Below are 26,928 nucleotides of genomic sequence, written 5' to 3'. Positions count from 1 at the left end.
CCGCCTCTGCTTCATGGTTTCTAGAGGTCAGCCCCTGGGGCTCTTGTTGACTGCAGTCATAAGCAGGTGGGCCAACGAGGTCACTTAGGAGGCCCTGAGAGGCAGTAGCCTAGATCTCCAGGCCCTGGGTATGAAGGAGACCTTGTTGGTGGCACACTGCCCACAGGTCACTGACACCAAGGTCCTTCTGCTATCACATTGTAGCAGGTGTGGGGGAATGAGGATGGTGGCCACATCCTGGGAATTAAGCTGTTGACCACTAGGGTTAGTGTATCCAGTAGGAAGCATGGGCTGTCACTACAGTTTTGACTCTGGAAGCCTAAAGGCATTTCTTCTTGCCTTTCCCAGCAGAGCTAACAGAAAATTAGAAGCAGCTGTTGAGGTAGAGCGACTTTGAAGGTTTTTGGTTTTATGTTCTTCCAGTTTGATTGAGAGTGAGTGTCAAGGCTTTGATGCTCATGAGCAGGGACGAGCAGGGAGATGGGAGACCCGGAGGGGTGGTGATGGGCTGGCTCTGTCAGGAGCAGACACACTCATCATCTCTCTCTTCCTGCGTTTTTGTGCTAGCTCCTTATTTCTGTCCCACGTGGTTTGGTGGTGCAGCCTGCTGGCCAAGGTCAGAGTGTTTTTCCTGTTATCCTTTCCAGGTGCATAGCCTGTGTTTCTCTTCTGGTTGAGCCTGTGGCTTCTCTTGGCTCCTTATGTTAAAAATGGGCTGTAGCTTGCGTTCTAAGCCTCTTTCCTGATCTCCGTCTTTGCTCCTGGTCTCCCCCATGCCTTGCTCTTTCCATGTCTTCAGAACCTTGCACCAAATTCCTTGGCCACCAAGAAGACATGCCCCATGTGGGCTTGCCATCTTTCAGTTCCCCCAGTGCTGTGGGTCACTGGCCATGCTCTGCCATGTCATTGTGGCCAATCTGGTAGCACATGCTAGTGGATCTGTTTGTTAATCTACTTGAAAACTCTTTGATGTCCTTGCTCCTCCATTGGGACTCTCTCAACGTATAGTTTCTGCCAGGAGAAAAGCACGAAAAGCTAAGGACATCGCTGGGGGTTGACGGGGATGGTGGATAAGATGAGGGGGAGGGAGGATTAGCAAACTTGCCCTACAAGACTGATGGACTTGACATCCTGATATCGCTCTTTTTATCTTTCTTTGTAAATGCCTTGGCGCAAGCCAGTCAGGTGATTTGTACCCAGAAGTAGAAGCAAGCCCATTTGGGAGATGGAAACCGCTTGTCTTTCACCTCTGTGCGAGATCGCTGAGCAAACAAGGAATGCACAGCCAGCTTATGTAGATTAAAACCAGTGGTGGTAGGAAGTTAAATTTACCTAATGAGTACGCAGGAGGCGAGCATGTGACTTCACATTCGTGACGTGGCTCTGAGACTTTAGTCACATCTGTGGGTGGCTTTGTGTGAAGAGAAGACGTAAGCCCTCCCTGGACAGGAGACCACATCCATTTTGAGGTGGAATATTCTTTTGGTAAATGAAGGCACAGTGTGTTTGAGTTGGAGGAAAGCTTGGAGCCTAACTAGTCCAGCCTCCCCTGGTCCTCACGACCTGACTTCCGCCAGTGTTAACAGATGTGAAGACTAAGACTGGGGGAAGTCAGCTTATAGTCTAAGCAGAGAGCAGAACCTGAGCCTCCTGACTTCCACTCAGGAGCTTTTCCTCAGAGGGTGACAGATGCCTGTCAGCACCAGGAAGCTCAGAGAAAACACATAGTGTCAGCAGCCACGTGTGTAGAAATGCTGGATGGAAAGTTCCAGTTAAATGGAGCTCCCCATGCTTTTTCCCTGGTTCACATGCTTATGTTGGTTCTTTTCCCCACCCCCTTCTTTTTTCTGCCTACTACCGGATCACTCTCTGAGGTCTTTTCTGTTCTATCTCCCCTGAGGTGAGGGAGCCATGTCTGGGCCCCTGAAAGACCCAGCTGGTGCTGTGCTTCTGACTCTCATCCTGCCTGCGTGTCATGTCCCAGGGCTCCCCGGGTCCCCTGCCCTGCCAGCCATGCTGCGCTGTTCCCCAGGACAGATGTTTCCAGCCACTGCTTCAGAGAGAAGCGAAATCTTGCACCCTCCCTGCTGGGCAGAGCCCCAAGGGTGTAGGAGTTTTGAGGGCAAGAGCTCTTGGGGAACTAGCTCTTTTAGGCAAAGCTGGTGATGTGAACAACAATCTCGATAGCAGTAATAATAGCGTAACAATAAAGAGCAAAGAGCTCCTCTCGATCGATGGCACACCATGGCACAAGTGTTACCTCTGTTCTCTCACTTAGAACATAGCTCCAAATGTCAGTGCTGCTGTTTTCCAAAGGAAGATGTGAGAAGCTCAGAGAGCTGAGGTGACTTGTCTGATCCATGCATCAGGACCCAGACCTTGTCAGGGCCTCTTGGGAAGAGCAGGGGTCTGAGGGGTGGAGACCTCCAGCCAGCACTCCCTTCAGGTGCAGCCTGCGGATGTGGCCGTCACCTCTAGGGGAGAAGGGAGGTCACTCTGACTCTTTTTGTCCTCTGGTCCTGCTGCATTGACTCTGTTGGAAGGGAAGGAAAACAAGGCTGTGTGCTGTTCCCATCACCCTCCTCCTTGGGAAGTTTGCCTGATGTAGCCTTATTGTATTGATTTAATTCATTTCCACAAATATCTACAAGGACTTCCCCAGCCTCTGGGGGAATGACAGTTTGTTACCTAATAGGAGCATTTGATCAGGACTCAGAAGACATTAGTCAAGTTTCAGCTTTCCTCTGTGTTGTCCCGGTAACCTTGGACAAATTATATGATTTCTCTGCATCTCCCTTTCTTCATCCATCACGCAAAGCTAATGATGACAGAGGCAACGTGGCTGTCCTCGCTCAGTTTCCGCACTGAGGTAGTGGCTGGCTGGGGATGGTGAGCCCTGACATCTTATAACCTTTGGGGTGGCTCATGGTGCCCCTGACCAAGAAAGCTTCTGGCTGGGGCCCAGTGGGAGTCATGGGGAGAGACGACGGAAAGGAGCAGAAAGAAGGAGTCAGAGTTCAGGAAGCAGTTCGTTCCATCCTTCGTGGAGCTCAGGTGTCCTCCGCTGTCAGGCAGCAGGTTAACCCAGGGAGTGGGACAGGAAGATGCGGAGCCCTTGGTAGGAAAAGGAAGGAGGACCAGATGGGGAGTCCCGGAGCGCAACACTTCCAGAGCATTTTTCATTTCACTTGCTTAAATATAACCATGCTCGAAGGGAGTGTTGTTGTTATTTTCAGTCTCCAGATGGGTGAAGCAGACTCAGTTAGTACGTGGTGACACTGGGATCAAGCTGAGGTCCATCAGCCTGGGAAGCGCATGGCCCCCAGCCCTGAACAGCGCCGCCCTGTGGGAGCAGGGTGGGGGAGGGTTTTTGTGCTGGTGCAACAGTGTGGTCTGATGCCGTTTTCCATCCCATTGCCAGCCCCTGAGCAAATGAGGATCAAAGTCAATCAGAACCAAACTCTACTTTAAGTAGGTATTGGCCCTGTCGTTTCTGTCATTGTCATCCACATCTGTAGAGATGGAGCCGGGAGTGGGCTTGGCCATTTTCTTTGACGTGGGCATGCACCCAGCTGTCATTTTCTTCACTCCCTTAGGAAAGACAAGGTCCTTCCTCTCTGGTGCCCAGAGTGAAAGTGTTCTTAGTGGTGGCCAGGATGCAGGTCTCTTTCTGTAAACCATCTCCTCCCAGCGTTCTCCGTTGGTAGCCCCACGCTCCTTCTGGTGTCAGAAAGCCAGCAGGGAGGCCGGCCAACAGCTTTACACCCGGTACAGATGGCGAGTGGGTTCACTTCCCCGGAGCTGAGCTGTTTGGGGAAATGTCACTTTCCTGCTCTTGCCTCTCAAGTGCCTCTGAGCTGTGGTTTGTCATGGCCCTAAATTTAAACCTTGGTTTTTCCTTTCTAGTCACTTGTGCGGGTCCTTTCTGACAGCTCCCCCATTCGGTCCATGTCCCACATTGCTGTCCTTGGTTACCTGCTGTGTGTGTGTGTGTGTGTGTGTGTGTGTGTGTGTATGCGGTAGGCTCAGGTAGGGGCAGTTCTGGATGATCTCGGGTGCTGCTCAGGGAACCCAGATCTGTGACCTTCTTTTATGGTTTGTCACATTGGAGGCTGAGATTCCCTTCTGTTAGGATTGCATGTTTTGTTGTCTTCTAGAAACGTAGACATTTGAAGATTTTTTTTTTAAAGTTTCATTGATTTTTTCTGATGAAAACTGCAATAAATGCAGAATATTTGTGTAACTGTGGAACGTTACATGTGCATGAATCCCTTGCCTTCTGCCGATGATGGATCCCTGATAGGGCCCTTTACTGCCCTGGAAGGATGAGCTTGTAGATCCAAAAGGAAAACATTCAGAGCTGGGGAAGGTAGGGCTGGTGCCTGAGGGAGGCACTGGGTCGTGGATAGCTGAAGAGAATTTTTGGAAGAGATTGAACAATCTGAGGTTTCCTTTTTGATAGAACCTCCCCGGTGGTCTTACAGTTTCTTCAGCAGAATGTTCACTTTTCACTAATACCTCTTACAGGGGCCTTTGTGTTGGGGAATCAAAGTGACGAGTTCCTCTCTCTCAGTGGCTTCTTAGTATCCCCCTGGAGTGGTTGCTTCAACTCATTTTGTCCCTCTCATGCTATTTTGTGTCCCAGAAACATACCAAATGTACTGAGAGGAAGACTCAGAGGAGGGGAGGTGAGCCTGTGCCCGCCAGGACCTTACAGTCTGGACGGGAGAGACATTGGTTGCCTCACTGTGGCTCCAAGGTGACATGAAGTCTTGGGCAGTCCCTGGACTGGGGCGCAGCTTCTGGAATGTGTCCTGCTGGCCAGCGCTACCATGGTCAAGCAGAAGTGGTGAAGCCTCTTTGTCGGGAGGGGATTCACGGCATCTCCCTGGATGACAAGTAAAATGATTCAGGCACTCTGGGCACCATCTCCAAAGTAGAATGGAGGCACACAGCAGCTGCAGCCACTGAGCCTGTGTGGGGGTGAGGGTGTGTTTGGCAGAAGGGAATGAGCACTCCCCTGTGTCAAGTGCCCAGCTGAGCCCTAACCAGCATCCTGGCTGATGCTCCCATTTTTGGCAGGTGGGTGCCATAATTGTCCCCGTTCTACGTACATGGAAACGGAACATCATAGAGTTAAGTGACTTGCTCTGGGTCAACGAGTGAGCAAGTGAGCGTTGATATTTGATCCTGGGTCTGTCTGTCTCCAAATGCCTCACTTGGGACTCCTGCAGAATTCTTATGATGTCATTGCTCACTTCTGTCTCTGGAGGGAAGGAAGCCAGACGAAGTTGCCCAAGGTAAAGGCTGAAGGAACATCCGTTCCTTCCGTGGACAGGCATGGTGGGAGTGACAGATAGTATAAGTGTTTCCCGTGTTTTCTGTCTCTCTCCAAGCCTGTGCTCTGTGTCTGGCCTCGTGCCAACCAGTTTATTCACATCATTTCATTTCGTGTTGATTTTTTCCTAGTATCTGGCTTTCTTTTTTTAGAATGCAACCCATTCAAGGACCTCAGACTTGCTTGTTGTGTTCACTGCTGTGTCCCTTGCAACTACTACATTGCCTGGCACATAGTAGGTGCTCAACAAAAATGTCGCTTGAACATATGGACTGTAGCAGGCTACTGAGACTGGCAGTGTGATTTCCTCCCTTTTAGAAATCAGGAAAGTCAGGAGCAGGAGGGTTAGCTTACTTTCCCATAGCTCAGAAGTCTAGAGCCAGGGAGGATTGGAACGCAGGGTAGCTCATTCCAGAGCCTCCGCTCTAGCCAGTGTGCTCCTGGGAGGTCACCAGTCCACTTGTGGAGGGTGTACGTGGCTGATGTACCGGCTTTCCTGTGAACTTCACAAGTGGCATCCTCCCCAAGCAGTAGAGGGAAGGAGATAATTGATGAGCTTAATTATCTGTGGCAGCGACATGATGAGGGTGACATGGTGCGAGTGCTTGTTATTATTTCGTGGAGCAGGAACCCCCCACATGGGAGGGAGCATGCACGTTGTGACAGACACTGCGAGACAGGAGCTCTTCCATTTCGTCCGTAGGGGTTCCCTCTCCCCGAGCTTGGTATTAGAGTGTTTTAAAAATCACTCGGCTGTATGGAACACAAATTATGTTCAATGGGGAGCAGCTAGCTTCCTGGAGAACACAGTTGGCCTTCCTCACTGAATTTTGGCCTGATTAACACAGGTTCTGGACTGACATCAAAATAGGCAAATAGAAACTTGGTAGTGGTGAGAGGAGACCTGTTTGAACTTGCTGACATTGAAACCACAGGAAGGGAAGGCCTGTGTGAAGCCTGTGGCTGGGGACCGTGCCTGGTGGGCTCCTGGATCTTGGAAGCGATGTTGCTTTGCTCAGCCCACACTCTATGGCCTTCCTGGCCCCATTCCCAGCCCTAGGACACTTGGTCAAGGTGAAAAACTAAGGCTGATGAACCCTTCGAAGATGCACCAGCTTCTTCTCTTGGTTCTCATTCCCTTGGTACCTGGATGGGTGTCATGCATTGTCATCTAAACCCACCCTTGAAGTCTTCACAGGGACTTCAAGTGCCTTGTCCCCAAATGCTTGCCTCTTTGTAGCTGGGTCTCTCTTCCTGCCCTCCTGTGTGGACCCTTGCTGGTTGCTTACCTAAACATCCCCAACCCACCCGGTTGGGGTCGTGGCATCTCATCACAAGATTTGACTTTTTGTATGTACTGGACTTGTCTCTGCCCCCTCGCTCCCCATGGCTGACCTCCTGGGCTCAGATTTAGATCTTCTCATACATCCCCAGAAATTAATCAGGTACCTGCCTTCCAGCCTCAGATGTCTGTATGTCATCAGCCTGATCATCTCAGTATCAAGCCACGACAACCTCAGGGTCATTGGCACTACACTATGGGCCTCAGAAGAAAGCACAAAAGGAGAAGGGGCTCCCCATGGTTGATGGGACTTAGACATTTCTGGCCATGGGATGAGCAGTAGGAATCTGCAGCTCACACTCACCTCCCGGGGGCAGAATGGCCACGAGGGTCAGCTTCCTGAGACAGCTGATCCAGCTGGCTCACCTTCCGTCATGTTCTAGGAGAAATGAGATGAGATCTGTTTAGGGGGGAAACCCTGTAATCCAAAGAGGATAAATGACCGTCCGGTCCTTGCCAGTTCCACAACTCAGCTCTGTCATCACAGAATGAACTCTCACAAGGGCATTTTATTACTTAAATGTATTTTTCACAGAGGCGATGCCAAGCAAAGAAAATCCACTTTGAGTTATATTACCTTTCCATTCAGCGCTACAGTGTCTTTCTTCTCGAAGCAGTAAAATGAGGCAGTAATTCAAAGTTTAAGTTACTGTTTCATTGAAAAAAATACCACCTTCATCTTGTCGCATCTGGTCCCAAGTCTGCTTTGGCCTTTTTGGTCACCTTTACCCATGGCTTCATTTCTGTTGGCTCTTAGGAGCAAACGCAGGCTTTCTTCAGAAAGGCATCTGGGGTCGATTGTTCCAGAACAAGTAAAGGCGGAGAGAGGAAAAGATTGTCTAGAGCAGACACAAAGCAAGGTTGCCTGGCTGGTGATGTTTATCTCCTGTCAGGCTGCAGGGGATGTTAATGGCTTTCTCTGACATTGGGCAGTGTTAGCTTTGGAAAGAATTGCTGGATTTGCTTAGCTGGCAGCAGTTTTCTCATCCTGCTGAATGTCAGGGGCTGCTGGGGGTATGACACGGACCCTTCGTCACACTGGAAATCTGCGGCTCTTTCTCTGTCTCCGTTTCTTTTTCCTTATCGGTGAGGAGAGAGGGATTTGATGCAGACGCTCTAAGAGGGGGCCTCACTCGAGAAACCACGAGTCACCAGAGTCTGCCTATACTCTGTGGTGGTGATGATGGAGACGGTGGACAACATGGGGAAGGTGGCCCAGAACCACCCCTCAGAAGGCAGATCCATGGGGATGCTTTGGGACAGGAGGCAGCAAGGCCTCTGGAGGAGGATCAGAGCAGAGAGGTGTTCCATTGTCTCTGCTCCACAGATGTATTACTTGGAGCCTGCATTCTGAGGAGTTCAGAACCAGGACAAGATTGGCTTGATGCCACAGAAGAGGCCTTGCTTGTGTTGCTTTATGGAGGTTATGGATTTGATGCGGACCTCTTTTCATTCTGAGCTGCTTTTCCATGAGTGACACGGTCATCCCACCCATACCTTTGGGCGGCGGTGAAGGGCTCTGTCCCATAGAGCCATTTAGAATGTCGAGGTTGGGGCGCCTGGGTAGCTCCGTCAGTTACGCATCCAACTCTTGATCTCACCTCAGATTTTGATCTCAGGGTTGTGAGTTCAAGCCCCACATTGTGATGGGTGTGGAATCTCCTTAAGAAAAAAAAGAGAGAGAGAGAGAGAAAGGAAGGAAAGAAAGAAAGGGAGGGAGCGAGGGAGGAAGAAAGGAAAGGAAAGGAACAGAACAGAACATCTGTGGTTGTTCTTTCATTTCTCCAAGAAACTCATTTTTAATTTGCTGGTAGTTCTGGTCGACCTCCGGGAGATTGTTTCCTATCTCATTCCTTTTTTCTTTCCTTGAGCGCCTATGGGCACCTGCTGTGTTCTGGGCACTGTTGGAGATGCCTGAGATGCAGCTGTGAATGCCAAGACCAAGCTCCCCACTCCTGTGAGGTCCATGTTCCAGGGACACCATGACAAGAGCCCTCCAGAGACCCATGGGAGAGGCACCTCCTCCCTGCTCTTCTGCGTGCAGAGTGGTGTAACTCAGTGCATGCCACCTCAGTAACCAGTCCAGGGAGAACTCCATACACACATGAGACTGAGCTTTCCTGGTAAGAGATGAGCTCCTGCAGGCACGTAGGCTGACCGGAAGGACCACTGTCAGTGCAGCTCTTAGCTTGCTAAACGTCTTGACAGGGGACCGTGTAATTAACCCGTTCAGAGGACAAGCTGTAGGGTCAGATGGCCTGGGTTTGAATTCTACCTCTGCAGCTTAGAATTGGCCTTCATTACGCAAAAGTTTCTGAGCCCCAATTTCTTCACAGGTAAGTTGGCTGCTAGTGGAGTTCTTGTTGTACAAAAGCTGGAGTGAAAATAAAGGGAGAAAGGTGTTGGAAAAGGCTTTAGCGTAATACCTTTTCCATGACTAACTGCAGTGAACCTTTATGTACATTATGATGACTTTGGAGGAATTTCTACCAGCACCACGGAGGCTCGAGATGGACTTCATGTTTGTAGCTTGACTCCAAGGGATAGGCACGTGTACTGCATAGAAGCTGGGCAGCCCAGCAGCTCAGTCATAAATGGGGAAGAAATGCTAGGAGCTGTGAGGAGCGGGCATAGACTGTGGAGGGGCAGTGGCATGGGTTGGAAATGTGCCTGGGGCCAAGGGCATCCTGGAGGGACATTGCCCAGGTGGGGAGTCTTCGGGTAGGAGGAGAGGCTGCCATGTGAGAGGGGCATAAGAGTGGGGCAAGGCCTGGGAGAGGAGATGGGGGCTGCTGTGAGAGGACTAGAGCAGGGTTGTTGCAGTGCCAGGGTCAGGACCAGAGGGACTATGCCTCAGAAACAAGAATTTGAATTCAGTCTGGGCATGTGAAGATGACTCCCCAGTAAGCAGAGAGGATCACACAAGGGAGGAAGGACCGGGCAGGTTTTGCATCTGGTGGACTGTGAGAACCTAGGTGCCATCCACAGGGCCAAGGAGCATCAAAACCTTGAGTTCTTGGTGAGAGATCATGGCCTCCATTTGGGCAACTCCACTGCAGCTTGTGGCCCCCAAGCCGTGTGTGACTGCTTAGGAGATAGTGAGATATCTGGTCCTGTGCCCAAGTGTCTATTCATCCGTCAGTGGTTTTTGTTTTTGTTTTTGTTTTTAAACTACCTGTTCTTTTTCAAATCTTTTCTGAGGCACTGAGGCTAAACCAGTAAAATACAATATCATCTTTGTGGAACTCCTAAGGGAGACAGGCAAGAAAGCAGTCATTGCAATGCAGGATGGTGTGCTGGGGAGGTGGGCACCCTCGGGGAAATTTGCCCTGGGATTCCCAGGGGTGCGACAAAGCCAGGCATCAAAGTGGACGGTGTCCAGGGGGAGTGTGGAGGGTCCGTTTAGGTGGCAGCAGGTCACAGCAGAGCGAGTGTGTCACAGCAGAGGGAGCGTGTGTTGGAAAGAGATGCAAAGGGACAAGGTTCGAGGGATACCTGGGCTTGGATCATGGAGGTCCTCTTCTGGGATCACATCTTCACATTCCTCTGAGGATGACAGGGGCGAGGCATGGGCGTGAACTGGGACAGAGAAGCACAGACACTGGCATGTCACAGAGATCCTCCAGGTGCAGAAGAGCTACTGGAGGAATGGCAGAACAAAGGCAGGGTTGGCAGGACTGGAGGCATGAGCTGAGATTTATTGTCTGTCGTGTGCTGGGGTTTGCCCAACCCTGGGGATCCCCCTGTCACCCATTCTGTCCTGTCAGCTGTGGGGGGAGGGGTGGCTTTATCTAGTGCTAAGGAAAGGAAGGCTTGGGCAGGTTGTGTGAATTAGTTAGACTCTGCTCTCCAGAAGCAGTGGATGTCTGCCTCTCTGAATATCACCTCCTCTTTCAGGCCTGTGGGGACAGAGGCAGGCAGAACCTGAGCAGAAAGCCTCTCCTCCCCCATCATCACAGCTAGAGAGGCGAGAGTCCTGATGGAAAGTAGGTGCCCCTCTCGCAGAGCGCCACCTCCCATGAATCCTGCCTGTGAAGGGCAGTCAGTCCTGGCGGTGTCCGGGGGAGGGGGACAGGTGGCCCGGAGAGGTGGCTTCGCGTGGACGGGGTCCCTCTGAGGAAGAAGCCTGGACAGCCTGAGAAACAGGCATCCTGGGGGCATTTATAGCAGTAGAGACATCTATATTTTAAGCAGGTGCCAGCTAGGAACATTCTCTTCCTTTCTCCTGGAGCTGCCTGAGCCCACACAGCCAGGCTGGGCGAGAGACTGTAAACGAGCCCCTGCACGCTCTGCTCCTCCTGCACCGCCTGGAGTCTCTCCTGGAGGGCTGTGGCTTCTGCCTCTGCTTGCAGGACCCCTCTGCTCTCTCCTTCTGCCTTGCTTCCTCTGCTGCTTGCTTTTCTTCCTCTCTTCTCCTTTCACCCCCGCCCCCACCACCACCCACCTTACTCTGTAGAACGGGTTGGTACTCCCTAAGCTCCTAGAGTTGCGGGTGAGACGATGAATTTCAGCAAGCCCTTTCCGCCCCCTTTCCACCTGGTGGGAGTCAGGTTCAGAGGCCTGATCTTGGAGCCCTCCCCAGCTGGGCCACTCTGGACAGCAACCTCCTGAAATCACAGTGCCTAGGAGTGCCCCAGTATAATGTTTAGTGGTTACTCTGTTAGCCCGGAATTGCTGCAGGCCCTCGTGCCTCCTGAGCAGGTAAGCCAGGCGCCATCAGCTTCCTGACCACATAGGGAAGGCGCCTGCCTTACTCAGTTCTGTGGGCTAATCTGCTTGAGTTCTGCAAGTGATCTTAGCTGATTGGAGCTGTTTAAAGTGACTTTGGATGACATTACCAGCACCAGTGCAGTTGACGAATAAGGGTTTCATTTGGCCTGAGTTAGTGGGGAGCGGCCGGCTGCCTTCCTTCCCTTTCAGTAGCTCAGCCTCGTGCGGCGTCCCTCCCTTTCTCTAGTTGCCCTGCCCTGCAGTCATTCCTTCCCCTCAAAATCCTCTTCTTCTTCATTCGGCCATCCTGGGATGCCTAGAAAGACTTTACCAGACCCCTCGGTGTCCAGAAGATTCTTAGGCAATGCACACAGCAGTGGACTAGGGAGAAGTAGAATGATCTGGATTAAAAAGGAAGTTTGCCATTTACTGACCTTGTGACCTTGACAGTCATTTGCTTTCCTGAGGTTTCACTTTCTTCATCTGCAAAATGAAGCCCCCCACATCTGCTCTCATGTAGTGTTATACAAAGTATATCCCATAAGTAAGCCAGCATGTGAAGAACTTGCTGTGTGCTAGGGTCCGGACAAAGATGCATGTTTTCGGGGTACCTGGAGGGTCAGTCAATTGAGCATCTGCCTTCAGCTCGGATCATGATCTTGGGTCCTGGATCGAGTCCCTCATTGGGCTCCCTGCTCAGTGGAGAGCCTGTTTCTCCCTCTCCCACTCCCCCTGCTTGTGTTCTCTCTCTGTGTCAAATAAATAAAATCTTTAAAGAAGAAAAGATGCATGTTTTCTTCCAAGGCAGCTGTGTAGACAGATGAGTATGTGCAGTATAGTAACGCAGTGAGCACGAACGGCTCTGGGGCACAGAAGCCCCCCTGGAGGCCTGTCTGGAGGGGAAACAGAGCTAGGCCAGGAAGAGGGGAAAGTCTAAATCTGTTGTCACATTCGAGTGTTTGCATGGCTCTTCAAATTCTAAGGAAATCTGTTTCATTTCTACTTGGAGCCCTTTTCCTAGAGGGCTGGAAGGAAACTGGAACTCATTTAATGAGATTTGCCTCCGTCCTGGGGTCCTGTCGCTTGTTGAAATTCTTACTTAGTCGCTCACCTGTGCACATGGGCCATGGCTTTTGTTCATTCATTCCTTTACCCCACATGTTTCTACTGAGCAACTACTATGAACCAGGTGCTGGACTAGGCACCTCACATAACAGCAGTGAACAGAACAAAGATCCCTGTCCTTGTGGATCTTATATTCCAGCAAGGGGGAGAGACAGAAAACAGTAACTAAAACAAGAAATTCATAGTGTATTAGAACATGATGTGTGTATGTGTGTGTGTGTGTGTGTGTGTGTGTGTGTGTGTACACAGGAGAACAGTGTGGGAGAGTCAGGAGTGCCTATTATGATCACACAAGGGTACCGAGAGAAGGCTTTGTCGAGAAGGGACATCTAAGCAAAGGTCTGAATTATATGAGGGGGGTTCTGGGGAGGGACAATGATCTGTCCCTGTGTCCAGAGCTGCTTTGGTTGTGGGGCTTTCTGCTTCCTGGCCACATGTGGACAGGCTGTGTGGGGTCCCATGTTTCCTGATGCAGATCTGGCCGTTCTCTCTCCATGGGTGCTATGGTCTCCCCAACAGGCTGATAGGAAGCAGGGCCTGGGAATTGTGTGTCCTTCTGCATCTGTGCCATCTCCCCCAAATTCTAGATAGACAGAAAAATCTCACAGAATTGGGAAATTTCAGGACATGATCCAGCCTTCCGAGGATCCCAGGCACAGCAGATATCAGGCAAAATCCCAGAAGGGAGAAGCAGTGGAGGTGATATGTGGGAGCCCAAGGCAGGTGAGGTTGGGGCACATAGAACATAGACCAGGGACAGGGGAGTAGTGGCGATGAGCCTGGGGACCCTGTGGGCTCGGGCAGCCACCCCACAGTTTGGCTCTGCTCACCAGAGTGGGGTCACTACTGGACGCAAGGCACAAAGGGTGCTGCCAATCAGAGGCTACAGGGGCGGGCTGGTTCTGAGTTGTAACGTGTCCCTTGAGCTCCTGCCCCTGGGGAGCTCTCGACTTTTCCTTAGGCTCCCTCACATGGGGCCTTGCCCTTTCCTTTGACAGTTTCATGAGCAGGAGTTTTTGCATGGGTCTTGTTGGACAAGTTAGAGGAAAATGGTTGCAGCTTTGCTTCCAAATGCAAATGTGTGACAACTTGCACCCAAACTGGGCTGAAATTTGTGTCCTCATTTGCTGAAGAGAGGTTTGCTAGATGGTTAACAAACTGAAGAAGGTCAGGAGAAGGTAGGGGAGTTTCTTAGGAGAATGACCTCGTGGTGATACGTCTGCTGTATGCACTACCAGAGAGGGTCTTTGCAAGAACCAAAATGCTGCCGTTCACTGCACCTGCGTTTACCCTTCGCATCGTGGCCTTGCTTGCTTCTGTTGTGTACGAGAATCTGTGCTCCAGAAAAATCTCAGTCATTGGTGGAGCAAGTTCTCACGAAAGGCCCCCTCCTCCTGCAGACTTCGGTCTACAGGGTCCTCATTGCCCTCCAAGAGCTTGCCCCCTGGTGGGGAAACACAGCAGGACATGTCGTTGCAGTGTGCCCTTGCTCCATGTGGGGAGGTGTTCAGGGGAGCACATAGGCATGGTTGGCATGGTTTCTGGAAACATTATCCCTGCACCACTGGGAAAAGCAGGTTACGCTTATTTTTATCCAGCTTTTGCTTTAATAATTTTTTTAATTGAAGTATGGTTAACATAGTGTTGTATTGGGTTTCAAGTATATAATATGATTCAGTAATTCCATATTTTACTCAGGGCTTATCATGGTAAGTGTACTCTTAATCCCCTTCACCTATTTCACCCAGCCCTTGAGGACCTCCCCTTGGTAACCACCAGTTTGTTCTCTGTATTCAAGGGGTTTTTGTCTTTTGTCTCTTTTTTCATCATTTGTTCATTTTGGTTTTTAGATTCTATATATGAGTGAAATTATATGGTATTTCCCTTTCTCTGCTGACTTATTTCACTTAGCATTAGACCCTCTATGTCTACCCATGTTGAAAATGGCAGGATCTCGTTCTTTTTGTGGCTGAGTAATATTCCAGTGTGTGTGTGTGTGTGTGTGTGCACGTGCGTGCATGCTCATCTTCCTTGCCCATTCATCTATTGATGGATATTTGGGTTGGTTCCTTATTTTGGTTATTGTAAATAACACTGCAAAAAACATAGAGATGCATATATCTTTTCAAATTAGTGTTTTCCCTTTCTTTGGGTGAATTCCCAATAGTGGATATACATGGTAACTCTATCATTAAATTTTTTTGAGAAAACACACCATTTCCCACAGTGGCTGCACCAATCTGCATTCCCACCATCATCTGAATAGGTCTCCTCGGGCAAGGAAAATAAAAGCAAAATTAAACTATTGGGACTACACTAAAATAGAATGCTTTTGCACAGCAAGGGAAACCATCAACAAAACAACATATCAGTCTACTAAATGGGAGAAGATATTGGCACGTGATATATCCAGTTAGGGGTTATTATCCAAATATATAAAGAACTCATACAGTTCAACACCAAAACCAATCTGATTAAAAAAATGGACAGAGGACCTGAATAGACAGTTCTCCAAAGAAGAAGATGGACAACAGACACATGAGAAGGTGCTCAGCCTCGCTCATTGTGATGGAAATGCAAACTAAAACCACTGTCATCTTTCACCACACACCTGCTGGAATAGCTAGAATCAAAAAGAAAAGAAATAATAACTGTTGGTGAGGATGTGGAGAAATTGGTTTAATAATTATTAAATGTATGGAAGAATTTAAAAATCTGAGTGAGGGGTACTTCCATACCCATCACTGAGTTTTGGCAGTTGCTAACGTTTTGTGAGATTCACGCCCTCCCCTCTCTTTAACCTCCTTGCTTTCCCCCTTGAACCATTCAGAAGCAAATTAGAGGCACTTCCCTGGTAAGGAAACAGACATTCTCCTCTATGACCACTTTCACAGGTGTTCTTACACCTACGAGAACAATAACCTAGTTATGTCAGGTAATGCGCAGTCCTTGTTAAAACCACAGCACTTTTTCCCAGAATGTCTTTTACAGCTTTGTATAATTGTGATTTTCTAAGAGCCAGTCAAGCCTCACCCCCTGTGTTTGTTCCAGCTTTTTAATTTCTTCTGCTCTAGAAGAGGGACCCACTCACACCAGGGTTGGTTTTTTGGTTTTATTTTTGTTCGTGTTTTTTTGTTTGTTTGTTTGTTTTTGCTTTTTTGTTTTGTTTTCGTGGTGGTTTATTTTTTGAAAGTCCAGGCATTTATCTTATAAAACATGTTCAATTTTAGACTCATTCTCTAATGAATAGATTGAGGTGAGGAGCTTTTGGCCCTGCCCCTCAGAGGCACTGTTGTGTAATACTTCCTTGTGCAGAAGGAAGGCCGGGCCCCCTGCTGCAGGTGCTACCTTGGCCCCAGGGTCCCTGCTTTAAGGTGTGACTGTCATGTACATTTTCCTTGTGTAATAATGAGGTGTGTTTTCTGCGGGAAGCCCTTAGAGACCCTGTGAATTCCCTATTCCCCAATTCCTTTTACCCACGATTTCTAATAACCATCAAATGATCGTTTCCTAACTCAGTTATTACATAGGGAGTTGCCAAGTGATTTCCTAATTCCAGCCTTCCTTCTCAACGTATTTAGCTGGCATTCTTCTGTTAAGATGAGCTTTTCCTTTTTCACATTTTTAGCAACTTGATTTTAAGGGGTAAGGTTCTGCCTTCTTTGGAATTTTTAACAGTGTGGGTGCATGCATGTGCTTGAGGGGAGGGCAGGGAGTGAGCCCAAACCTTGGGGGGAGGGCAGGGAGTGTCACACACAGGACTCTGCACACTCAGCTGAGAAGGTCCCTTCCACTCTTCTCTGTAGTTACACTGGCTTCCTTGATGACTTTCATGTGCAGTCGGCATCTTCCACCACTGGGCCTTTGCTTGGAATCCCCTGACCCCAGAGCGCTGCCTGGCCCACTTTATTCTTTACCCAGATGTCATGCCACATTGCCTGAGAGCACCCCATGTCATATACCTTCCCCTCCCCATTATTCTCTGTCTCTTATTCTCCTTTGTGCTGTTTTATGGTCCTCATCAGCACCTGCTCTATAAACTTCATGGGAACAGTGTTTTTGTCTTGTCTGTTTGGAGCCTGGTACAGTGCTGGCCCATAGTAGGTGCTCAGTAAATACTTGTTTGATGTGAGAAGGAACACACACATGAGTGCCTGTTTGGTAAACCTCTGATTGAGCCCAAAGACCCTTCTGTTGTATCTCTTCACTCCTCCTTTCCCATGACCCCAGGGACAGTCAAGCCCCAGAGAGACAGACAGCTGTTCTTCCGTCTGTCAGGAATAACATGGGGAGCCAGCAGCCACACTCAGTTCCTGCCCACTCATTAAAGCCAGCAGAGCCACGAGATTACCCACCCCCCCTTCTTTGACAGGATTTTGGGGGAATAAAAACAAATCAAAATTCATCAACTGTGAACAAAATTGTCAACTGTGAACTGTCAACAGTCTGGTTTAAAAATAGATGATTGGTTGATGAAATAGAGTGGAGAAAGCAATTTAAATAAAATGTTAAAAATAATACCCAAAGCATGCAAGGCAAAAGCAAAGAATGCGGGGCAATAGAGAAACGTACTCAGTGGAGATCTGTGTGAGCAGTGAACCAGAGAGAGGTTATTAGTTTTGCTTTACAAATCACAGAAGAGAAAGATTTACTGGCCATTCGCAGGAACATTCCCTCATTCCTACGTGTTGGTGTGTTATGCAAAACGGAAGGAAAAATTGGTTGGGAAATCTGCTAGCACATTTATTTTTAAATAGGTCAACGTTTTGAATATTTCTGCCCATTTGCAAAGTCTTTGGCTCCCTCCATCTTCTGCGTTTCTGTGAGGACTGGGGAAGACATTTCTCTCCCAGTGGGTCAAGGGATATAGAAGCTTCCAGGATGTTATGTCTGTGTTTCTCTTTGTGTTTCTGTGAATATGGGTTCCAGTACGAAGTTTAAAAGTCGTTTGAAAGTTGTTACTTTCCCACATTCTAGGATCTCATCTTTTAAATACTTAGGGCTTATTATTTGTTTCATTCCTTGATCATAAAATCATTATAAAGTCTTGAATGTTTTGTAATTCTGCCCATGAGTCATGGTTGATAGTATTTGGCCAAGTTCTGTATGTCTACCTGCCCAACATCCTAAGGCTGCTGTTCCAGGTGTTTTTTGTTTTGTTTTGTTTTAACATGCTTTCCAGGAGAACAGAGTCATCTGGGCACAAAGGTCTATGTTTTATGAACATAATATGCAGCATTTCCATCCCATAGAGACTTGTCTGTTTTTAAACATCTGGGCGGACGGTGTGCTAGTCTGTTAGGGCTGCAGTAACACAGTACCACACACTGGGTGCCTCGGACAATAGGAATTTACTGTCTCACAGCCCTGGAGATAGAAGTAGAAGCCAAGGTGTGGGCAGGGTTGATTCCTTTGGAGGCCGTGACTGAGAATCTCTCTCCTGCCTTTCCTTAGCTTCTCGCAGCCACGGGCATTCTTTGCAGGTGGCTGTCTTCTCCCTGTGTCACTTCACTCCTCCATCTTCCCTCTACGCGGGTCTGTCTCTGTGTCCAGCTCTCCCCTTCCTGTAAGCATGGCAGCCATATTGGATTAGGACCGGCGCTGTTGAGCTCATTTTAAGTTGATGATCTCTGTAAAGACCCTCGAAGATACTGGGGGTTAGGACTTACAAATGTCTTGTTGGAGGGATATAATTCAATACCTAACACAATGTGCAAAGTTGTCTCTTCTAGAAAGAAGTGGGGTCAGGGCGGTGGTGACTGCTCTCTGCTTAGACCCACTTCTGATACAGGTCCAGGGATGGAAGGGCCGCCGAAGGTGGCAGTGACCACCTTCAGGGGTCTCTCCGTTTGTTCAGTGTGTCTCCTTCCCCCGGGAAGGAGCTCCTGGGCCTGCCTCTAGCCTTGGCCCTATGGGAGCTTTGAGTAAATGACTGGCTCTCTACTCTAAATCCCCAAAATGCATTTATACCTCTTTCCTCCTCTTCTCTCCCCACAATTCTTTATTTAAAAAAAAAAAAATTATGGGTGCTCCTTTATCTATTCCCAAGAGTGTAATTTTGTAGTTCTTTTTGATTGTTTTGTTTCATTTTTTTGCTTTTCCACCTCCAAGCCCAGACTCTAAGGGGTAGGCCCCCAGTCTACCCTCTTTAAGTTGGAGCCTGCAGACACTGCTTTGATGCAGGTCAACGAAGGCCAGCAGGTGCTGGTAGGCGGCATGCATCCCTAGTACCTCCGGGGCTGGTGTGGAGGGAGCCAGTAAGTTCCACCGGAGCAAGTCCTTCCTGCCAACAAATCGCCATCCATGATTTTGCCACCTTGTACCTGAAGCTCTGAGCACACTGTGGGAGAGAAGGTGTGGCCATTCTGGAGGCTTGTCATGTGTGAAAGGAGCCAGTGCCATCCCTATGGTGTCAGGAGACACCTGGGTCTCCCTCGTCACATCTCTGTAGAAGAATTTGCATTCTGACTCCATCTTTTCCAAAGGAGGCTGCTCCTGTCCTGATAGGTCAGAGCCCAGTGTCTGCTAGGTCCAGAACCTAGTCATGGGATGGCTGCCTGGAAAAAGTACCATGAGCTGCCTCTTTTTCTCTTGGCCCCATTCTCTTGGCAACCCTCTACGTGAGGGCTAGCATACCTGCCTAGAGTTTTCAGAATCGTTCTATCCACAGCACAGGGCACACTTCTGCAGAGCCCAGAGGCTCTGTGCATTTTCTCTACTTGGGATTGAAGGTGAGTGGGCAGGACGTTCTTGAGCATCTGTGGCTTACAGGTTGGGAGAGGGCGTGGGAGCCCTTTGCTTGGTGTGACAGCCTCTGTCAGGGTAGCCACTCTAGCGGGAAGCACTGTACTGTGGAAGTGGCCTGGCCGCTGTGAGGAAAGCTGGTGCAGTGACCACCTTTTGGCCTGTGTAATTGTTCTTCCCTAGCGAGAGCCTGGGGCAGAGGGGTTGGGCCTTAGGGAAGTGCTATGGGACAGGGACATGCGTGAGGTGCCCCGAGGAGGCCCCCTGCCCAGCGACAGTCCCGGCCAGGCTCAGAACCAGGTGCCCTCTCCCCTTACCCACGGGTGCCCACGTGTGCCCTCATTTACTCCCCTTAGCTCGGTCATCACTTTGATGGAGGCATGTCAACTTTGTTTTATATTTCCTCATGAAATATTTGATACACAAATGTAGATGTCTTATTTCTGTAAGTTGCCAAGCCCAATGACCAAAGCCTTGGAATCTGTCACTGAGCTTTGGGGAATAAACCATTCTCAGGCTTCACGGTGTTTTTCTGGGCTCCTGTCTAGGGCCGTCGTCCTGCCTCTGCCCTAGAGGCCGCCCCTGTCTTGGTATTTGTCACCCTCCCCCCCCCCCCCAATATATATTCACACATATGTAGGTATCTCTAAATAGCACGTGCTGAGCTTTATATTAAATGGAATTCTAGTCCTTTGAGCTTCATTTAAATAACACATACTATCTGGAAGATAAAAAAGCAGGCCTGTGCCCTTGAAACATGGGTTTCCACTGATGCAGATAAATCTTGTTTTCTCTGGTAGCACCTCCCCGGGGTCCGGGAGGAGGCCCGGCTGCCTCCGCAGATTGTGACAGCGGCTGTCCACGAGAGGGGATTCTGGGCCAGCCGAGGAAGTGGAGTTACCAGAATCACAGTCTGCAGAGGCTCTCGGGCGAGGGCAGGCCCCCAGGGAAATGGGTGTTCCCGAGCATCTGGGAAGCAAATGGATGAGATTCTGAGTCTATCAATGGATGAGGGTGAGCAGGGAGGCTAGAAGGCCGAGTGCTGGACGGGAGCTCGAGGAGAGGCCTCAGGCAGCCGGTGTGGGTCAAGGATGCTTTGCCGGGAACATCCCGAAGGCTGAGCTCCAGCACCTGTGTTCCTTGTGCGGGTGAGGTGGTTGCAGTTGGGGACCGGGGCGGAGGCCCCAAGGAGCCCTTGCCCATATCCATATCCTATGGAGCACCACCCATATCCTTTAGCAACTGTTTACTGAATACCTACTGTGTGCCTGGGAGAAGACGTGACTTTCCAGCTGACGAGTACCTCATGGGCTAGTAGGAAGTCAGTGCTGCCACCCTTGGCTACGTTATGCTGTGCTCAGGAAGGGTCCCCAAACATCCGTGGCTTATGGCAGCCAGCAGACAGTAACTCCTTGTTCCTGTTTCATGTTGGCTGCGGTCTCACTGCAGCTCTGGTGCTTGCCCTTGCCCTCTGGGCCCCAGGCCACAGGAGCGGCCCTAGTGTGGTTCGTGTCATTTTCATGGTAGAGGGAAGAGCAAGAGAGGAGATACGAGTAAGCAGTGGTTCTTAAAACAGCTGCTCAACCCTGGTGGGTCACACCTACTCGCAGTCCCCAGGGAGAGCAAGTCTCGTGGCCTAGGACAGAGGTCCCAGGGGAGGGGATCCCATTTTCCCAGGTGGGCGGTGAACGAAGCCAAGATTACACTTTCCGGGAGGGCCGGGGAATGTCTGGGAAGAGTCTTACAGTCTATCAAGGATACAAACCAGCAATTTAGTCACAGTAGGATTTTTAGTAAGTAAATGTATTGAGTTTTGACTTCACAAAATAATTTTTCATACACAAATATACTGTTGCCCCTAAATTAGCTTTGGAGAATCTCTTGAACAAATAGTTTGAGAACTGAAGCAGGATTGTTTCAGAGCAGGGGGGTGGAGGGAGGAGGTGGGGCTGGCCCCAGTGGTCTTTTCTCCAGCCCTGGGCACATGCACACCGGCTGTGGGATTTGAGAAGAAGCTTTTTACACGGACACCCCTCCCCGCGCCCTTCCAGTCTTCCTCTTGGCTACGTTCTGTCCCTCTGGCTGGTGGCAGGCCATCCCATTCCTATGGGGCTTCTTTGTTCCATCCCTCCATACACACCACTCCTGACCGCCTCACAGTCGTGGTCGCTCGGCTTTAGAAGGACGTGGTCTTTTTTGCCTCTTCATGGAGTTGTTGAGTTTGGAGGCTGAGCCATGGCTGCCTTTCATCCAGTCCCCACCACCCCTCCGGCCACACTGCGCACATACTAGATGCCTAAAAAGTCTGTACTAAAGGCATTTGCCTCAAGGGGAAGTCATCACCTCATGGGCTTGTCTGTCGCGCTCTCTCTCGTGAGGCTGGCCACTGTGTGAGTGACACTTGGAGTTACTCAGAGTGGCTCCCGTAGGTTCAGAGCCAGGTTTGAAGCACTCTTGCCCTGGGTTTGTAATCGGGATGGGAATGGAATAGCGGGGTCTTCTTGGTATTCAGCTGTCCTCTGGTGTGCTGGTTTGCAAATGCTTGTGGGCTTTTCAGAAGTACACATTTGTGTTTTCCAAGGGCAAGGACTCTAACTTCCCTTTTTCTTTTTTCCCTTGTAAAAGATTCCCCATGGCCTCTGATAAGAACAACAGACAAAGTGGGTGCTCAGTAAATTTTGTCTGCCCCCTCTTCTTTGGAACCTCCACCAGGTACACACGTGTTTCTCAGCCTGTGGGCCTTAGCAGAAGGTTGGTTATATGCAGGCCTGGATCCTGAGAACTGTACAAGTGGAAAAAGAATAAACTGTCAGACAACTGAGACGGAGGCCAGTAGCAACCTGGGGTACCGTATGGGATATGTGCTCTCCACGTGGAAAGAGCAATGTTGTGGAACCAGGGTCTGAGCCCCACACTCAGACATGGCTTGGAATCCACCCCAAAAGAGCATCATGATTATTTCGTGGGTTATTTAACTGCTCTGAGTCCGTGTCCTGTCCCTTAGATGTCAGGATCCTAAAAATTCTGTTAACTGTTATGCTCTTTTGCACCTGTAAACAACATTCTTTCCGGCCTGTTTTCTGAACTGGTTGAGACTTGACGATAAAAGTAGCTGAAGTAGTGAAAAGGGCAGGAAGTGACCAGAACACTACCAGTGTGGCTGGCGAGGGTTGACATGAAGAGATGGTGACTTTTGAGCTTCACCACTGAATCTTAGAATTAGATGGGTGCTTGCACCCAGTCCCGTGCTAGAGATACCCATGGGTATCCTCTAGGGGGAAGGACTGTATAGCACTCAGGTTTGGGATGGTTACAGCAAAAGCATTCACTCCTTGCATGTCCTGGGTGGGTCAGGGCTGGGCCTCACACATATCACCCAGGGTGTTAACTCGGGATTACCCTCCCCCTGTGCCCAGGGAGATTATATGAGCAGCTGAGAGAGTCTAGGATCCCTGTACTGGGGCAGAGGCACCCTAGGTGAGAAGTAAGGAAACGGAGGGAGGTGGCCTTCTGTGGAAGGGGTGGGCCTTGATGGACCCCTGGGACTCTGAGATGTCATTTCAAATGAGTACTTCTGTAACAGTTACAGCTGCATTTATCACCTAGTGAAGTAAGCACCACAGTGCTCTCCAGTGGTCTCAGAGGTTACCCCGTGCCTTCGGAAAGACATGAAAGGCCATTTCTTTTTCAGCACTCTGCCATGTGGATCTTGACCTGAGATGTACTCCTTCCTTCTCTGTCTTTGCTCCTGTGATCCCACCTGGTTGGAGAGAGACCAGCTGCTTCCTGGGAACGCCACATGGGGTGTCTGCTTGGCTGCCTTCTTAACGGCTCTTCTGCCTCTCTTTTGCAGTGCAAGTTGGAGTTCCATGCTTGTTCTACTGGCAAAAGCTTCACCGTCCTCTGTAATGGGCCCTGTCCATGTCTTCCAGAGCCCGAGCCACCAAAACTCAAGACACAAAAGAATGGTGAGTGGGGATCACAGGAGACACTTGGAGGGAGGTCGATGTGGCCAAGCTCTGCCTCCCTGCCACAACCCCTGTTCCTGGAAGTTGGAGGTTAACAGAGCTGTTTGAGTCCACATGGGGGAAATAGAGGGGCTTGGCAAGTACTCCAGCTTGTGTAGGGACTTGAATCTGAACTGCCTTCAGCTACCGTTAAAAAGAAAAGGAAGAACTGAGTCTTGCAGAATCATTCCATGAGACCAAGATATGCATTAGGTTCTTTCAGAGGTTCTCATGTCGGCTGTGACATGAGAAGCGTGGGTTTGTTCACCTCTCAGACCACAGCCTGCCCTGGGGTATGTCTTGGTCTTCCTTGACCTTGAATCTCTAAGTCCTTTGAACTTCTCAAGGGCACATTTTAAAACAGACACTACAGAGAGGTCACAACAGTGATGCCACCAAAGGCGTTTCTTCGCTTGTATATTCTGCTCAGAATGTAGCACAAGCCAGGTGACACACGAAAGGAGAAAAACTCTCTAGCGACAGTGGTTTCTCTCTCATGGCTGAGGGGGCAGGGAAGGTTGGCCATATTTAGATGTTTCAGTGATGGAGAAAGGAAGGCTGTCGCTCTGGACTTGGCCTGTTTCTGAGCCTTCCTTAAGGAGACCCAAGCTGGAAGTTTGCCTCTTCCTTCTGTGGAGCTGGGATTTCTCTGTCATCACTGCTGGTCCATGGAAAATGTTGCACGTTTCTGAGGTTGAATGAATGTGTGTGCATAGGCATGCATGTCTCTTCTAAGGCATCTTCTATAGGTAATGAGGGAGGGTGATCTGGGCGAGTGTGTTTATGCCTTCCCTGGTTCGTGGTCCCATTGACTTTTCCAGGGCACATATGTGAAGATGCTGGAATGTGCATTTGTTCATGGTGGCCATCACAGGAATATTGTGCTAAGATACTCTTTGGAAGATTTTGCTCAGAATGTGGAAGCTCTAGGGTCATAACTAATCTCCAGAAATTCCTCTTGATGAGCAAAAAGCTGATCTCCCTGTGTTTGGATCTGATTCATTTATACAACTGCAGTAAGAAGTGTTCATTTGTATACTTGTGCCCTTTGGCATAGGGTCTGAAAACCTAAAGCCCTATAGTGTAAAGAAACTGCAAAACCCAGAAAACTCACTTCTGTCTGAGGATTTCTTAATAACTGCAGGATGTTTCAGTAGTCTCTGTTATTCCGGGTGTATTGTTTACTGGTCTTATTTAATCCTCTAACCTGAGGTGAAGAAACCAAACCAACAAAGTCACCTCCACCATTTTGCCTGTGGTATCTACATGAGGTGGTGGCTTCACCTCTCCTCAGGGTTCCCAAATCTGCTCAGGCTCCCTGATTTGCCATGGTGAGATAACAGACTGGTCTCCTGGGAAGCCTTCAAATGAAGTACAGTGCCTGTTTCTTCCTTCCTTTTTTAAGTAAACTCTGTCCCAACATGGGGCCTGAACACCCAACTCAGGGATAAAGACTTATATGCTCTCTTGACTGAGCCAGCAAGGCACCCCAGTGCTTATTTCTTAATGGTGGGCTTGTCACACATGATTAAATGAGATTAACTCCCAAATACGACACTCCAGGTACAGCCTTGCCTATACCATGCATTTATTTAATTATGTTCTGGTAAAAATTAGAACAGATTCTTGCTGAACATTTGCAAGTTACTGCATTACCATTAATAGCAAAGAGACTTAGAAAAGAGCGTGTTCGAGAATCCGGAAAGGTCAGTGAGAACAAGAATGCTATTTAAAAGTGTTTCATTTGAAAATGCTTGAAAAAGGGTGAACTACTAAGTTAATTGTAAGAGATAAATCAGGAAGAATGAGAAGCGACTTCATATACCTCTCAGGAATGACAACAATAAAAAAGGAATACTAACAGTAACCCAAAACAAATAATCAAAATTATATGTCCTTCATTAGTTCTTTTAGTCGTACCTAATTATTTTTTGTTCCACTGGCTTTCGGACCAGTGATTTGCTTTTGTGAAGTCCTCTGCCTTTGCCCGGAAAGGAGCTCTCTAACTCCACACTGTGTCTCCCATCATCTGACGCTTGTCTGAGAAAAACCACCTTGGAAGCTTGCAATGATGAGTCTGTTACTGGAAGTATCGATCAAACTTGGTACAGTTCTTTGCCTGAGGCTCTGAGATTGTCCTCGTTGGTTGAAGACCCACTTTCTGAGCTGTGACTTACTGCAGAGTTTTTATACAGTGTGTGGGGGAAGCAGAAATTACCTGCCGAGAAGGCTGCATGGCTGTCGTTAACTAATTACACATGCAATTACATAGGCAACAACATCCTATCAGGGTATAATGCTTAACTATTTAATACAGATTTGATCAATGTTCACTTGGGGGATAAGAATGCACTACGGGCTGTGAAGGCAGCAATGAGTCCCTGGGGTCATTAGATGAAATGCAGTATTGAGCTTAATAACATTTTACCTGGGCAGAGTGGAGGGAAGGCCGGCCTTTTCCTTTGATTCGACAGGTCTTCCCCTGAGGCTGTCACAAGCAGTGGGGATGAAGGAGAGGGAGAGGGTGCGAAGTAGAGGTCAGAGGTGAAATGAGGGGCCGTGACATCACAGAAGCTGCAGGCAGTGGGAGCGGAGACCTCCACCTTCCTGAGACACGTCGGGGGGCTCTGGGCTTTGTCAGAGGCAGTCCTGCTTCTGGGCCTGCTACCGAAACGACATTTCATGGTCTCGCAAACGCAGGTGTGCCAGAAGTCACACAGTGAAGTCACACAGAAGTCACACAGTGGAGCAGTCACAGTTGTCGTTGATGACATTTTCTTTTCAGTCTGATCTCTCTTTCGAGCTTTGGTTCCATGTGGTGGTGACAATAGTCATGGAGTCTCTTCTAGATAGATTCTGTTAATCCCAGGGGTAGCCAAATGCTCGGAAGTCAGCAGTGGCTTATGCATTGTGGAACTGAAGGGCAGTGGCTCCTGCCATTGTCTGTCCCTGTTATCCATCTGCAGAGAGCTGTCACCGCCTCCGGTGAGCTGGCCTGCCGTGTGCACGCTCCCTGTGTCCGATGGAGGACATCTGACTCCCGTCGTGAACTGTGCTTACTGCCACCATTGGGTCAGACCTGGTGCCCGCTCTTCTAGGTCCTGTTCTTCTGGGTTTACTCGTCCTCCCGCAGCCCCCGCTGGCCCCCCTCAGGGCCACAGAAGACTTGGGCATGTCATTCCATAATGTTTTAGTGTCCAAGAAAGACTGGTGAGGGTGATCTCTCAAGCCCTCTGTCCTTGGATCTGCTGGGCAGCCGTTTCTATTTCATGCAGATGGTAGTTCCACAAAGCTTGCCCCCAGTTAGATTTCCACATGGTAGGTGAGCCCAGAGCTTCTTTGTTGCTGGAGCCATTCAGCTGCCTGTGGTTTCACAAGCATCTCATCCCTGCCTGGGACCCAGAGTTGGGCTGGAGAACGGGGGTGAGCAGAAGCTTTCCCGGGGCCTCACCTGCCTTCATCTGTTCTCCTCCTTCCCAAACGGGTACTTCCTGTAGCCTCAGCCTGGCTCAGGGGTGGGTGTGAGTGTCGCAGGCGTGTGAGGCATGGTCTGACACCTGGTCTTGCGAGTCTCGGAGCGTTCTGCTTCTTCTAGCCTTTGGTCTTTGCATTACATCTCCAGTTCTTGCAAATCAGAACTCTCTTGCCTCAGTTTCAAGTTT

The 26,928-nt window shown here is 49.4% G+C and overlaps 1 protein-coding gene across 1 annotated transcript in view; it reads left to right on the top strand.

The window, feature by feature from the left end:
* Positions 1 to 26,928, top strand: part of SPOCK1 (SPARC (osteonectin), cwcv and kazal like domains proteoglycan 1) — a 501,413-nt gene that overhangs the window by 396,282 nt on the left and 78,203 nt on the right. The window contains exon 6 of the mRNA XM_059417623.1: positions 23,113 to 23,227. Within this exon, the coding sequence (XP_059273606.1) occupies positions 23,113 to 23,227 (115 nt within the window). The remainder of the gene's footprint in view (positions 1 to 23,112; positions 23,228 to 26,928) is intronic.

The sequence above is a fragment of the Mustela nigripes genome, chromosome 12, assembly GCF_022355385.1.
Source record: "Mustela nigripes isolate SB6536 chromosome 12, MUSNIG.SB6536, whole genome shotgun sequence".
In the NCBI taxonomy this organism is placed as follows: Eukaryota; Metazoa; Chordata; class Mammalia; order Carnivora; family Mustelidae; genus Mustela; species Mustela nigripes.
The sequence above is the reverse complement of the archived record's forward strand: the minus strand, read 5'-3'. Positions and strand labels throughout refer to the sequence as shown.